This window comes from Microtus pennsylvanicus, chromosome X (genome assembly GCF_037038515.1).
Source record: "Microtus pennsylvanicus isolate mMicPen1 chromosome X, mMicPen1.hap1, whole genome shotgun sequence".
NCBI lineage: Eukaryota > Metazoa > Chordata > Mammalia > Rodentia > Cricetidae > Microtus > Microtus pennsylvanicus.
Genome location: NC_134601.1, coordinates 144,213,900 through 144,231,767, shown reverse-complemented (window position 1 = coordinate 144,231,767; position 17,868 = coordinate 144,213,900). Strand labels below are relative to the sequence as shown.

The 17,868-nt window shown below is 21.5% G+C and overlaps 1 protein-coding gene across 1 annotated transcript in view; it reads right to left on the bottom strand.

Moving 5' to 3' along the window:
* Positions 1 to 17,868, bottom strand: part of Usp11 (ubiquitin specific peptidase 11) — a 147,052-nt gene that overhangs the window by 85,616 nt on the left and 43,568 nt on the right. The window contains exons 13-15 of the mRNA XM_075958311.1: positions 6,225 to 6,431; positions 4,212 to 4,264; positions 3,097 to 3,336 (exon numbers count right to left, since the gene is read on the bottom strand). Of these exons, the coding sequence (XP_075814426.1) occupies positions 3,097 to 3,336; positions 4,212 to 4,264; positions 6,225 to 6,431 (500 nt within the window). The remainder of the gene's footprint in view (positions 1 to 3,096; positions 3,337 to 4,211; positions 4,265 to 6,224; positions 6,432 to 17,868) is intronic.

The window sequence follows — 17,868 nt, the reverse complement described above, 5'->3', positions numbered from 1 at the left end:
GGATCTGGGACTTCCTGTTCTCGGGGGTCTGGGACTTCCTGTTCTCGGGGATCTGGAACTTCCTGTTCTCGGGGATCTGGGACTTCCTGTTCTCGGGGATCTGGGACTTCCTGTTCTCGGGGATCTGGGACTTCCTGTCGTGTTCTCGGGGATCTGGGACTTCCTGTCCTGTTCTCGGGGATCTGGGACTTCCTGTTCTCGGGGATCTGGGACTTCCTGTTCTCGGGGATCTGGGACTTCCTGTTCTCGGGGATCTGGGACTTCCTGTCCTGTTCTCGGGGATCTGGGACTTCCTGTTCTCGGGGATCTGGGACTTCCTGTTCTCGGAGATCTGGGACTTCCTGTTCTCGGGGATCTGAAACTTCCTGTTCTCAGGGATCTGGGACTTCCTGTTCTCGGGGATCTGGTACTTCCTGTTCTCGGGGATCTGGGACTTCCTGTTCTCGGGGATCTGGGACTTCCTGTTCTCGGGGATCTGGGACTTCCTGTTCTCGGGGATCTGGGACTTCCTGTTCTCGGGGATCTGGGACTTCCTGTTCTCGGGGATCTGGGACTTCCTGTTCTCGGGGATCTGGAACTTCCTGTTCTCGGGGATCTGGGACTTCCTGTTCTCGGGGATCTGGGACTTCCTGTTCTCGGGGATCTGGGACTTCCTGTACTCGGGGATCTGGGACTTCCTGTTCTCGGGGATCTGGAACTTCCTGTTCTCGGGATCTAAGACTTCCTGTTTCGGTGATCTGGAACTTCCTGTTCTCGGGGATCTGGAACTTCCTGTTTCGGGGATCTGGAACTTCCTGTTCTCGGGGAACTGGGACTTCCTGTTCTCGGGGATCTGGGACTTCCTGTTCTCGGGGATCTGGGACTTCCTGTCCTTTTCTCGGGGATCTGGAACTTCCTGTTCTCGGGGATCTGGGACTTCCTGTTCTCGGGGATCTGGAACTTCCTGTTCTCGGGGATCTGGGACTTCCTGTTCTCGGGGATCTGGGACTTCCTGTTCTCGGGGATCTGGAACTTCCTGTTCTCGGGGATCTGGGACTTCCTGTTCTCAGGGATCTGGAACTTCCTGTTCTCGGGGATCTGGGACTTCCTGTTCTCGAGGATCTGGAACTTCGGATCTGGAACTTTCTGTTCTCGGGGATCTGGAACTTCCTGTCCTCGGGGATCTGGAACTTCCTGTTCTCGGGGATCTGGGACTTCCTGTTCTCGGGGATCTGGGACTTCCTGTTCTCGGGGATCTGGGACTTCCTGTTCTCGGGGATCTGGGACTTCCTGTTCTCGGGGATCTGGAACTTCCTGTTCTCGGGGATCTGGAACTTCCTGTTCTCGGGGACTTGGGGGCTGAGCAGATAATGAGCTGCAGAATTAATTCATTTATTTATTCTGTATACAATATTCTAATTCTTATACTTATTTATTATGTGCACAATATTCTAAATTTTATATTTATTTATTCACTATACATGCAACATTCTAATTTTTATATTTATTTATCATGTATACGATATTCTAATTGTTATATTTATTTATTATGTATACAGTACTGTAATTCTTATATTTACTTATTATGCATGTAATATTCAAATTTCATACTTATTTACCTATTCATTATGCACGCAATATTCTAATTTATATTTATTATTGATGCAATATTCTAATCTTATGTTTATTCATTTTGCATGCAATATTGTAATCTTATATTTATTCATTTTCATGCAACATTCTAATTTTATATTTATTCATCATGTATACAATATTCTAATTTTGTATTTATTATGCATGGAATATTCTAATTTTTACATCTATTTACTATGCATAAAATATTGTAATATTTATATCGATTTACTTATTCATTATGCATGCAGCATTCTAATTTTATATTTATTTACTTATTCATTATGCATGCAATATTCTAACCTCACATTTATTTACTATGCATAAAATGCTCTAATTTTTATAGTGACTTATTAATTATGCATGCGATATCCTAATTTCATATTTATTTACTATGCATACAATATCCTAATTTTTATATCTATTTATTCATTCATTATGCATGCTATATTCTAATTTTATATTTATTTACTTATTTATTATGCACACAATAGTATAATTTTATATTGATCATGCATGCAATATTCTAATTCTATACTTATTTATTTATTATGCATACAATATTCTTATTTTATGTTCATCATGCACACAATATTATAATTTTATATGTACTATGCATGCAATATTATAATTTTACATTCACTATGCACACAATATTCTAATTTTACATTCACTATGCACACAATATTATAATTTTATGCTCATTATGCACGCAATATGCTAATTTTATATTTATCATGCGCACAATATTATAATTTTACACTCATTATGCACACAATATTCTAACTTTACGCTCATTATGCGCACGATATGCTAATTTTACTCTTATTATGCACAATATTCCAATTTTATGCTCACTATGCGCACAATATTCTATTTTTACGCTCACTATGCACACAATATTCTAATTTTACACTCATTATGCACACAATATTCTAATTTCACGCTCACTATGCCCACAATATTCTAATTTGACGCTCATCATGCACACAATATTATAATTTTACTCTCACTATGCACACAATATTATAATTTCATGCTCATTATGCACACAATATTATAATTTCATATTCATTATGCACACAATATTATAATTTACGCTCACTATGCACACAATATTATAATTTTATATTTATCATGCACACAATATTCTAATTTCACGCTCATTATGCGCCCGATATGCTAATTTCACGCTCATTATGCGCCCGATATGCTAATTGAAGCTCATTATGCGCCCGATATGCTAATTCCACGCTCATTATGCGCCCGATATGCTAATTGAAGCTCATTATGCGCCCGATATGCTAATTCCACGCTCATTATGCGCCCGATATGCTAATTGAAGCTCATTATGCGCCCGATATGCTAATTGAAGCTCATTATGCACACGATATGCTAATTTCACGCTCGTTATGCGCCCGATATGCTAATTTACGCTCATTATGCGCCCGATATGCTAATTTCCGCCCCGCCCCCGGCACCTACTCTTCACGAGCTCGGGGCAGGTGGTGCGGTCGCTGGTGCCGTTGGAGTTCACGGTCTGCAGGGTGAACAGGTGCCGCCGCCGCCGCTTCGGGGGCCACTGCTCGGGGTTCGCGCTGTTGTTGTCCAGGAGGAACGGGCATTTCTTGGGGGCCGCGGAACCGGTTCCATCCGGATCCCGCTCGGTGTCCGCTTTGTCTTCGTCGCCGCTGCTGTCTTCGCGGCCGTCGTCCTCGTCGTCACCTAGAACGAGAAGGAGTCGTGGGAACCACCGTGGGGTGGCGGGACTCGAACTCGGGACCTCAGGGAGAAGCGCAGGCAGGGGGGGCTCTAACCACTGAGCCGCCTCTGCAGCCCCCTAAATATTATTTTTTTATATTTATTTAGTATGTATACAATACTCTGATTTTTACATTGATTTATTTATTGTGTACACAATATTCTAATTTTTATACTTATTTAGTATGTATACAATACTCTGATTTTTATATTTATTTATTGTGTATACAACATTGTAAATTTATATTTATTATGTATACAATAATATAATTTTATATTTATTTAATATTCAAAGAATATTGTAATTTTATGTTTATTTATTATGTAGACAATATTCTAATTTTATATTTATTTATTGCGCATACAACATTGTAATTTTTATATTCATTATGCACACAATATTCTAATTTTTATATTCATTATGTATGCAATATTCTAATTCTATATGTATTATGGATACAATATTCTAATTTTATATTTATTCATTATGTATACAATATTCTAATTTTACATTTATTATGCATGCAATATTCTAATTTTACATTTATTATGTATGCAATATTACGATTTTATATTTATTATGCACACGATATTATAATTTTTATATTTATTATGTATACAATATTCTAATTTTATATTTATTTATTATGTACACAATATTCTGTCTTGTGTGCATCCCTGCAGGCCAGCAGAGGCGCCAGACCCCATCCCAGACGGCTGTGATCCACCCTGGAGTGGCCGGGACTCGAACCCAGGACCCCTGGAAGGGCAGGCGGTGCTCTAACCACTGAGCCGCCCCCCCCAGCCCCCTCTCCCTGGGCCTCTCGCTCCCCTCTCACCTTTGTCGTCCCCGTCATCCTCGTCGTCGGCGGTCGGTTTGGTGACGTAGCGCCTGGAACAGAGCAGAGGAGATTTCCGCAAGGCAAGGGACGCAAGGTATACAGTATCCTAATTTTATATTTATTTATTCATCATGTATACAATATTCTAATTTTATATTCATTTATTTATTATGCATGCAATATTCTAATTTTATACTTATTTATTCATTATGTAAACAATATTCTAATTTTATATTTATTTACTCACTATGTATACAATATTCTAATTCTTATATTTATCTATTATGTATACAATATTCTAAATTTTATATTTATTCATTATACACACAATATTCTAATTGTTATGTTTATTTATTATGTATACGATATTCTAATTCTTATATTTATTATGCATACAATATTCTAATTTTATATTTATTTAGTCATTATGTATGCAATATTCTAATTTTATATTTATTCATTAAGCATGCAATATTCTAATTTTATATTTATTCATTATGCATGCAATAATATAATTTTATGTTGATTCATTCAGTATGCATGCAATATTCTAATTTTATATTTATTCATTCATTATGCATACAATATTCTGGTTTTATGTTTATTCATTGTGTATGCAATATTCTAATTTTATATTTATTATGTATACAATATTGTAATTTTTATATTTATTTCTTCATCATGCATACAATATTCTAATTTTATATTTATTGCATATACAGCATTCTAATTTTTATATTGATTCATTCATTATGCATACAATATTCTAATTTTATATTTATTATGTATACAGATTCTAATTTTTGTATTTATTTATTTATTCTTTTTTTTTTTGGTTGTTCGAGACAGGGTTTTTCTGTGGTTTTGGAGCCTGTCCTGGAACTAGCTCTTGACCAGGCTGGTCTCGAATGACAAACAAAATGAAATTGTCCCTCCTCTGTCTAGTGCCCCTGTATATTCCCAGGACTAAAGAGAAGACTCTAAAAAAAAAAAAAAAAAAATTAAAAAATAAAATAAAATAGAAAACCAAAAAAAAGAATAAGAAAAAAATGAAAAAAATAAAACAATAAAATAAATAAAAAATAAGAAAAAGAAAAACAAAAAAATAAAAGAAAAAAAGAGAAACAAAAATGAAATAAACTAAAATATAAAAAAATAAATAAAATAAAAATCAAAATAAAATATAAAATAAATAAATAAAAAAATAAAAAGAGAAAACCAAAAATAAAATAAAATATAAAAAAATAAATAAAACAAAAAGTAAAATAAAATATAAAAAATAAATGAAAAATAAAAAGAGAAAACCAAATATAAAATAAAATATAAAAAATAAATAAAATAAAAAATAGATAAAAAGTAAAATAAAATAAAATATAAAAATAAATGAAAAATAAAAAGAGAAAACCAAAAATAAAATAAAATATAAAAAAATAAATAAAATAAAAAATAGATAAAAAGTAAAATAAAATAAAATATAAAAAATAAATGAAAAATAAAAAATAAAATAAAATATAAAAAAATAAATAAAATAAAAAATAAATAAAATAAAAAACAAAATAAAATATAAAAAAATAAATAAAATAAAAATCAAAATAAAATATAAAATAAATAAATGAAAAATAAAAAGAGAAAACCAAAAATAAAATAAAATATAAAAAAATAAATAAAATAAAAAATAGATAAAAAGTAAAATAAAATAAAATATAAAAAAATAAATAAAATAAAAAATACATAAAAAGTAAAATAAAATAAAATATCAAAAATGAATAAAAAATAAAAAGAGAAAACCAAAAATAAAATAAAATATTTAAAAAAATAAATAAAATAAAAAATAAATAAAAAGTAAAATAAAATAAAATATAAAAAATAAATGAAAAATAAAAAATAAAATAAAATATAAAAAATAAATAAAATAAAAAATAAATAAAATAAAAAACAAAATAAAATATAAAAAAATAAATAAAATAAAAATTAAATAAAAAATAAAGTATAAACACTGAGCGCGCTCACGAGAGGCGGTGCAGCAGCGTGCTGTACAGCCCCTCCCAGGAGAACCGGGCCCGCGGCACCGACACGAGCAGCGGGTGCCCGAACAGGAGGAGGCCGTAGTAGGCGTTGTTGTGGTCGCGGGCCGGCGTGCGCTCGCGCAGGTACACGGGCACCACGATGTCGTCTCTCGAACCCGCGACCGGCTCGATCCGGCCGGTGACCTCGTACCTGTGGGCGGGGGGGGGAGAGGGGGGCGGTCATGAGTTTAGTTATTTATTTATTATGTATAAATATTCTAATTTTATATTTATTATGTAAACAATATTCTGATTTTATATTCATTTATCATGTAAACAATATTCTAATCTTATGTTTATTATGTATACAATAATCTGATTTTTATATCGATTTACTATGTAATCAATATTCTAATTTCAAATGTATTTATTATGTATACAATATTCAGACTTTATATTTGTTTATTACGCATACAATATTCTAATTTTTATATTTATTTATCATGTATACAATATTCTGCTTTTTACATTTATTATATATACAATATTCTAATTTTTATATCTATTTATTATGCACACAATATTCTAATTTTATATTTATTAATTATGTATACAATATTCTAATTTTACATTTATTATGTATACAATAATCTGATTTTTATATCAATTTATAATGTATACAATATTCTGATTTTTATATTTATTTATGATGTATACAATATTCTGATTTTATATCTATTTATTATGTACACAATATTCTGATTTTTATATTTATTTATTATGGATACAATACTCTAATTTTATATTGACTTTTTATGTATACAATATTCTAATTATATATATATTTATTATGTATAAAATATCCTAATCGTCTTTATATTGATTTATTTATCATGTACACAATATTCTGATTTTCATATTTATTTATCATGTAAACAACATTCTAATTTTTATATTTATTTATCATGTGTACAATATTCTAATTTTATAGTTATTTATTATGTATACAATATTCTAATTTTTATATTGATTTATTTATTATGTATACAATATTCTAATTTTTATATTGATTTATTTATTATGTATACAACATTCTAATTTTATATTTTTATATCATGTATACAATACTCTAATTTTATATTTATTATGTATACAATAATCTGATTTTTATATCAATTTATAATGTATACAATATTCTGAATTTTATATTCATTTATCATGTATACAATATTCTAATTTTATGTTTATTATGTAGACAATAATCTGATTTTTATATCGATTTATTATGTGCACAAGATTCTCATTTTTACATTTATTTATTATGTATACAATATGCTAATTCTTATAAATATTTATTATGTATAAAATATTCTGGTTTTTATATTGGTTTATTATGTAATCAATATTCTAATTTTTATATTTATTTATTATGTATATAATATTCTCATTTTTATATTTATTTATTATGTATATAATATTCTAATATTTATATTTATTTATCATGTATACAATATTCTGATTTTATATTTATTTCATATGGATACAATATTCTCATTTTTATACTTATTTAGTAAATATTCGTCATTCTAATTTTTATATTGATTTATTATGTATACAATATTCTAATTCTTATATTTATTTATTATGTAATCAATATTCTGATTTTTATATTTATTTATTATGTAATCAATTTTCTAATTTTTATATTTACTTACTGTGTATACAATATTCTGATTCTTATTTATTATGTACACAATATTATAATTTTTAAATTTATTATGTATACATTATTCTAATTTTTATATTTATTTATTATGTGTACAATATTCTAATTTTTATATGTATTAATTATGTACACAATACTCTAATTTTATATTTATTTTTTTGATTTTTTTAATTTTTTGTGATTTTTTTTGCGATTTTTTGTGTTGTTTTGTGACTTTTTTGTGATTTTTTTGGATTTTTTTTGAATTTTTTTGATTTTTTGTGAATTTTAGATTTTTTTGTGATTTTTTTGATTTTTTCGTGATTTTTTCTTGATTTTTTGTGTTGTTTTGTGACTTTTTTGTGATTTTTTTGGATTTTTTTTGAATTTTTTGGATTTTTTTTGGATTTTTTTGAAATTTTTTGATTTTTTTGAATTTTTCGTGATTTTTTCTTGATTTTTTGTGTTGTTTTGTGATTTTTTGCGACTTTTTTTGTGAATTTTTGTGACTTTTTTGTGATTTTTTGTGACTTTTTTGTGATTTTTTTGGATTTTTTTTGAATTTTTTGGATTTTTTTGGATTTTTTTGAATTTTTTTGATTTTTTGTGAATTTTTTTGATTTTTTGTGATTTTTTTACATTTTTTTGAGATTTTTTTGTGATTTTATATTTTATTTTATTTATTATGCATAAAATATTCTAATTTTATGTTTATTTATTATGTCTACAATATTCTAATTTTATGTTTATTATGTATACAATATTCCCATTTTTATATCTATTTATTATGTGCACAAAATTCTAGTTTTTATATTTATTTATTATGTGTACAATATTCTGATTTTATATTTATCATGTATACAATATTCTGATTTTATATTTATTATGTACACAATATTTTAATTTTTAAATTTATTATGTATACAATATTCTAATTTTTATGTTTATTTATTATGCGTACAATATTCTAATTTTTATATTAATTTATTATGTACACAATACTCTAATTTTATATCTATTATGTACATGATATTATAATTTTATATTTATTTTTTTGATTTTTTTAATTTTTTGTGATTTTTTTTGCGATTTTTTTGTGATTTTTTTGTGACTTTTTCGTGATTTTTTTGGATTTTTTTTGAATTTTTTTGATTTTTTGTGAATTTTAGATTTTTTGTGATTTTTTTGAATTTTTCGTGATTTTTTCTTGATTTTTTGCGACTTTTTTTGTGAATTTTTGTTATTTTTTTGTGATTTTTTTTACTTTTTTGTGATTTTTTGTGACTTTTTTGTGATTTTTTTTGGATTTTTTTTAAATTTTTTTGATTTTTTTTGGATTTTTTTGAATTTTTTACATTTTTTTGAGATTTTTTTGTGATTTTATATTTTATTTTATTTATCATGCATAAAATATTCTAATTTTATGTTTATTTATTATGTCTACAATATTGTAATTTTATGTTTATTTATTTTGTATGCAATATTCTCATTTTTATATCGATTTATTATGTATACAAGATTCTCATTTTTACATTTATTTATTATGTATACAATATTCTAATTCTTATAATTATTTATTATGTATAAAATATTCTGATTTTTATATTGATTTACTATGCATACAAAATTTTCATTTTTATATTGATTTACTATGTATACAATATTCTGATTTTTACATTTTTTTATTATGTATACAATATTTAATTTTTATATTTATTTATTATATATACAGTATTCTAATTTTTATATTCATTTATTATGTACACAATATTCTAATTTTATATGTATTTATTATGTATACAATATTCTAATTTTATATCTATTTATCATGTATAAAATATTCTAATTTTATATTTATTTATCATGTATACAATATTCTAATTTATATTTATTTATCATGTATACAATATTCTAATTTATATTTATTTATCATGTATACAATATTCTAATTTTATATTTATTTATAATGTACACAATATTCTAATTTTATGTTTATTATGTATACAACAATCTCATTTTTATATCGATTTATTATGTATACAACAATCTCATTTTTATATCGATTTATTATATATACAACATTCTCATTTTTACATTTATTTATTATGTATACAATATTCTAATTCTTATAATTATTTATTATGTATAAAATATTCTGATTTTTATATTGATTTACTATGTATACAAAATTTTTTTTATATTGTTTTATTATATATACAATATTCTGATTTTTACATTTATTTATTATGTATACAATATTTAATTTTTATATTCATTTATTATGTATACAATATTCTAATTTTTATATTTATTTATTATGGATACAATATTCTCATTTTTATACTGATTTATTAAATATTCGATATTCTAATTTTATGTTTATTTATCATGTACACAATATTCTGCTTTTTATATTTATTATGTATACAATATTCTAATTCTATATTTATTTATTATGTATACAATATTCTACTTTTTATATTTATTTATTATGTATAAAATATTCTGATTTTTATATTGATTTACTATGTATACAAAATTTTCATTTCTATATTGTTTTATTATATACAATATTCTAATATTTATATTCATTTATCATGTATACAATATTCTAATTTTTATATCTATTTATTATGTGCACAATATTCTGATTTTTATATTTATTGTGTATACAATATTCTAATTTTATATTTCTTATGTAATCAATATTCTGATTTTTATATTTATTTATTATGTAATCAATTTTCTAATTTTTATATTTACTTACTGTGTATACAATATTCTGATTTTATATTTATTATGTACACAATATTTTAATTTTTAAATTTATTATGTATACAATATTCTAATTTTTATATGTATTAATTATGCGTACAATATTCTAATTTTATATCTATTTATTGTGTATACAATATTCTAATTTTATATTTATTTTTTTGATTCTTTTAATTTTTTGTGTTTTTTTTTGCGATTTTTTTGTGATTATTTTGTGATTTTTTGTGGTTTTTTTTGATTTTTTCGTGATTTTTTCTTGATTTTTTGTGTTGTTTTGTGATTTTTTTTGGATTTTTTATGAATTTTTTTGATTTTTTTGGATTTTTTTGAATTTTTTTGATTTTTTGTGAATTTTTTTTGATTTTTTGTGATTTTTTTACATTTTTTTGAGAATTTTTTGTGATTTTATATTTTATTTTATTTATTATGCATAAAATATTCTAATTTCATGTTTATTTATTATGTCTACAATATTGTAATTTTATGTATATTTATTTTGTATGCAATATTCTAATTTTATATTTATTATGTGTACAATATTCTAATTTTATGTTTATTATGTAGACAATAATCTGATTTTTATATCGATTTATTATGGATACAATATTCTCATTTTTACACTTATTTATTATGTATACAATATTCTAATTCTTATAATTATTTATTATGTATAAAATATTCTGATTTTTATATTGATTTACTATGTATACAAAATTTTCATTATTATATTGATTTATTATGTACACAATATTCTAATTTTATATTTATTTATCATGTATACAATATTCTAATTTTATATTTATTATGTATACAATAATCTCATTTTTATATCGATTTATTATGTATACAATATTCTAATTTTTATATTAATTTATTATGTGTACAATATACTGATTTTTATATTTACTTATTATGTAATCAATTTTCTAATTTTTATATTTATTATGTATACAATATTCTAATTTTATATTTATTATGCACACAATATTCTTATTTTTATATTTATTTATTTTGTACATAATATTCTTATTTTTATATTTATTTATTATGTACATCATAATATTCTTATTTTTATATTTATTTATTATATATACAAAATTTTGATTTTTATATGTATTGATCATGGATACAATATTCTAATTATATATATATTTATTATGTATAAAATATCCTAATAGTATTTATATTGATTTATTTATTATGTATACAATATTCTAATTCTGTTTTATATTTATTTATCATGTAAACAACATTCTAATTTTTATATTTATTTATTATGGATACAACATTCTAATTTTATATTTATTTATTATGTATACAATATTCTAATTTTATATTTATTTATTATGTAATCAATTTTCTAATTTTTCTATTTATTTATTATGGATACAATATTCTAATTTTTATATTTATTTATCATGTATAGAATATTCTGATTCTTATATTTATTTATTATGTACACAATATTCTAATTTTATATCTATTTATTATGTACATAATATTCTGATTTTTGTATCAATTTATTGTGTATACAATATTCTAATTGTTATATTTATTTATGATGTATACAATATTCTAATTTTATATTTATTTATTATGTAATCAATTTTCTAATTTTTCTATTTATTTATTGTGTATACAATATTCTAATTTTTATATGTATTAATTATGTACACAATATTCTAATTTTATATCTATTTATTATGTATACGATATTATAATTTTATATTTATTTTTTTGATTTTTTTAATTTTTTGTGATTTTTTTTGCGATTTTTTCGTGATTTTTTCTTGATTTTTTGTGTTGTTTTGTGATCTTTTGCGACTTTTTTTGTGAATTTTTGTTATTTTTTTGTGATTTTTTTTGACTTTTTTGTGATTTTTTGTGTTTTTTTGTGATTTTTTTGGATTTTTTTTGAATTTTTTGATTTTTTGTGAATTTTAGATTTTTTTGTGATTTTTTTGAATTTCTCGTGAATTTTTTCTTGATTTTTTGTGTTGTTTTGTGATCTTTTGCGACTTTTTCGTGAATTTTTCTTATTTTTTTGTGATTTTTTTGACTTTTTTGTGATTTTTTGTGTTTTTTTTGTGATTTTTTTTGGATTTTTTTAAAATTTTTTTGATTTTTTTTGGATTTTTTTGAATTTTTTACATTTTTTTGAGATTTTTTTGTGATTTTATATTTTATTTTATTTATTATGCATAAAATATTCTAATTTTCTGTTTATTTATTATGTCTACAATATTGTAATTTTATGTTTATTTATTTTGTATGCAATATTCTAATTTTATGTTTATTATGCACACAATATTCTAATTTTATATTCATTTATCATGTACACAATATTCTAATTTTATGTGTATTATGTAGACAATAATCTGATTTTTATATCGATTTATTATGTAATCAATATTCTACTTTTTATATTTATTTATTATGTATACAATATTCTACTTCTTATAATTATTTATTATGTATAAAATATTCTGATTTTTATATTGATTTACTATGTATACAAAATTTTCATTATTATATTGATTTATCATGTATAAAATATTCTGATTTTATATTTATTATGTATACAATAATCTCATTTTTATATCGATTTATTATGTATACAAGATTCTCATTTTTACATTTATTTATTTTGTATACAATATTCTAATTTTTATATTCATTTATTATGTACACAATATTCTAATTTTATATTTAATTATTATGGATACAATATTCTAATTTTATATTTATTTATTATGTAATCAATTTTCTAATTTTTATATTTACTTACTGTGTATACAATATTCTGATTTTATATTTATTATGTATACAATATTCTAATTTATATATTTATCATGCATACAATATTCTGATTTTTATATTAATTTATTATGTATACAATATTCTAATTTTTATATTTATTTATTATGTGTACAATATTCTAATTTTATATTTCTTATGTATACAATACTCTGATTTTTATATTAATTTATTATGTGTACAATTTTCTAATTTTTATATTTATTTATCATGTATAGAATATTCTGATTCTTATATTTATTTATCATGTAAACAATATTCTAATTTTATATTTATTATGCATGCAATACTCTGGTTCTTATATTTATTTATTATGGATACAATATTCTCATTTTTATACTGATTTATTAAATGTTCGATATTCTAATTTTTATGTTGATTTATTATGTAAACAATATTCTAATTTTATATTTATCATGTAAACAATATTCTACTTTTATGTTTATTATGTATACAATAATCTGATTTTTATATCGATTTATTATGTATACAATATTCTAATTTTATATATATTTATCATGCACACAATATTCTGATTTTTATATCGATTTATTATGTACACAATACTCTAATTTTATATTTATTTTTTTGATTTTTTTAATTTTTTGTGATTTTTTTGCGAATTTTTTGTGATTTTTCTGTGATTTTTTGTGTTGTTTTGTGACTTTTTTGTGATTTTTTTGGATTTTTTTTGAATTTTTTTGATTTTTTGTGAATTTTTCTTGATTTTTTGTGTTGTTTTGTGATTTTTTGCGACTTTTTTTGTGAATTTTTCTTATTTTTTTTGTGATTTTTTTGACTTTTTTGTGATTTTTTGTGTTTTTTTTGTGATTTTTTTTTACTTTTTTGTGATTTTTTGTGATTTTTTTTGGATTTTTTTTGAATTTCTTTGATTTTTTTGGATTTTTTTGAATTTTTTTGATTTTTTGTGAATTTTTTTGATTTTTTGTGAATTTTTTTACATTTTTTTGAGATTTTTTTGTGATTTTATATTTTATTTTATTTATTATGCATAAAATATTCTAATTTTATGTTTATTTATTATGTCTACAATATTGTAATTTTATGTTTATTTATTTTGTATGCAATATTCTAATTTTATGTTTATTATGTAGACAATAATCTGATTTTTATATCGATTTATTATGTATACAATATTCTACTTTTTACATTTATTTATTATGTATACAATATTCTAATTTTTATATGTATTAATTATGCACACAATATTCTAATTTCTATCTATTTATTATGTACATGATATTATAATTTTATATCTATTTATTGTGTATACAATATTCTAATTTTATATTTATTTTTTTAATTTTTTTAATTTTTTGTGTTTTTTTGGCGATTTTTTTTCGTGATTTTTTCGTGATTTTTTCTTGTTTTTTTGTGATTTTTTTGGATTTTTTTTGAATTTTTTGATTTTTTGTGAATTTTAGATTTTTTTGTGATTTTTTTGATTTTTTCGTGATTTTTTCTTGATTTTTTGTGTTGTTTTGTGATTTTTTTTGACTTTTTTGTGATTTTTTGTGTTTTTTTGTGATTTTTTTTGGATTTTTCATTAATTTTTTTGATTTTTTGTGAATTTTTTTGATTTTTTGTGATTTTTTTACATTTTTTTGAGATTTTTTTGTGATTTTATATTTTATTTTATTTATTATGCATAAAATATTCTAATTTTATGTTTATTTATTTTGTACGCAATATTCTAATTTTATGTTTATTATTTATTCAATATCTAATTTTACGTTTATTTATTATGTACACAATATTCTAATTTTATGTTTATTATTTATTCAATATCTAATTTTACGTTTATTTATTATGTACACAATATTCTAATTTTACATTTATTAATTATGGATACAATATTCTAATTTTACATTTATTCAATATGGATACAATACTCTGATATTTATATTTATTTATCATGAATAAAATATTCTGATTTATGTTTATTTATTATGCATACAATATTTTAATGTTATATTGATTTATTATGGATACAATATTCTAATTTTATATTTATTTATTATGTACACAATATTCTGATTTTTATATTTATTTATTGTGTACATAATATTCTAATTTTATATTCATTTCGCATGCAACATTCTAATTTTATATTCATTTATCATGTATACAATATTCTAATTTTATGTTTATTATGTATACAATAATCTGATTTTTATATCGATTTATTATGTGTACAAGATTCTCATTTTTATATTTAATTATTATGTATACAATATTCTAATTCTTATAATTATTTATTATGTATAAAATATTCTGGTTTTTATATTGATTTACTATGTATACAAATTTTTCATTTTTATATTGATTTATTATGTATATAATATTCTGATTTTTACATTTATTTATTATGTATACAATATTCTAATTCTTATAATTATTTATTATGTATAAAATATTCTGGTTTTTATATTGATTTACTATGCATACAAAATTTTCATTTTTATATTGATTTATTATGTATACAATATTCTCATTTTTATACTGATTTATTAAATATTCGATATTCTAATTTTATGTTTATTTATCATGTACACAATATTCTGCTTTTTATATTTATTATATATACAATATTCTAATTCTATATTTATTTATTATGTATACATTATTCTACTTTTTATATTTATTTATTATGTATAAAATATTCTGATTTTTAAATCAAATTATTATATATACAATTTTCTAATTTTTATGTTTATTTATCATGTATGGAATATTCTGATTCTTATATTTATTATGTACACAATATTCTAATTTTTATATATATTTATTATGTATACAATATTCTGATTTTCATATTTATTTATCATGTATACAATATTCTGATTTTCATATTTATTTATCATGTAAACAACATTCTAATTTTTACATTTATTTACCATGTGTACAATATTCTAATTTTATAGTTATTTATTATGTATACAATAATCTATTTTTTATATCTATTTATTATGTATACAATATTCTAATTTTATATTTATTTATTATGAATACAATATTCTAATTTTACATTTATTAATTATGGATACAATATTCTAATTTTATATTTATTCAATATGGATACAATACTCTGATATTTATATTTATTTATCATGAATAAAATATTCTGATTTTATGTTTATTTATTATGCATACAATATTTTAATGTTATATTGATTTATTATGGATACAATATTCTAATTTTATATTTATTTATCATGTATACAATATTCTAATTCCTATAATTATTATGTATAAAATATTCTGGTTTTTATATTGATTTACTATGTATACAATATTCTATTTTTTTATATCTATTTATTATGTACACAATATTTTAATTTTTAAATTTATTATGTATACAATATTCTAATTTTTATATTTATTTATCATGCATACAATATTCTGATTTTTATATTAATTTTATTATGCACACAATATTCTAATTTTATATTTATTAATTATGTACACAATATTCTAATTTTATATGTATTTATTATGTACACAATATTCTTATTTTTATATTTACTTACTGTGTATACAATATTCTAATTTTATATTTATTTATTATGGATAAAATATTCTAATTTTATATTCATTTATCATGTATACAATATTCTAATTTTATGTTTATTATGTATACAATAATCTGATTTTTATATCGATTTATTATGTATACAACATTCTAATTTTTACATTTATTTATTATGTATACAATATTCTAATTCTTAAAATTATTTATTATGTATAAAATATTCTGATTTTTATATTGATTTACTATGTATACAAAATTTTAATATTTATATTCTTTTATTATATATACAATATTGTGATTTTTACATTTATTTATTATGTATACAATATTTAATTTTTATATTCATTTATTATGTACACAATATTATAATCTTATATCTATTTATTATGTATACAATATTTAATTTTTATATTCATTTATTATGTACACAATATTATAATCTTATATCTATTTATTATGTATACAATATTCTAATTTTTATATTTATTATGCATACAATACTCTGGTTCTTATATTTATTTATTATGGATACAATATTCTCATTTTTATACTGATTTATTAAACATTCGATATTCTAATTTTTATGTTGATTTGTTATGTATACAATATTCTAATTTTTATATTTATTTATTATCGACACAATATTCTAATTTTAGGTTTATTATGTATACAATAATCTGATTTTTATATCGATTTATTATGTATACAATATTCTACTTTTTATATTTATTTATTATGTACACAATATTCTAATTCTTATAATTATTTATTATGTATAAAATATTCTGATTTTTATAT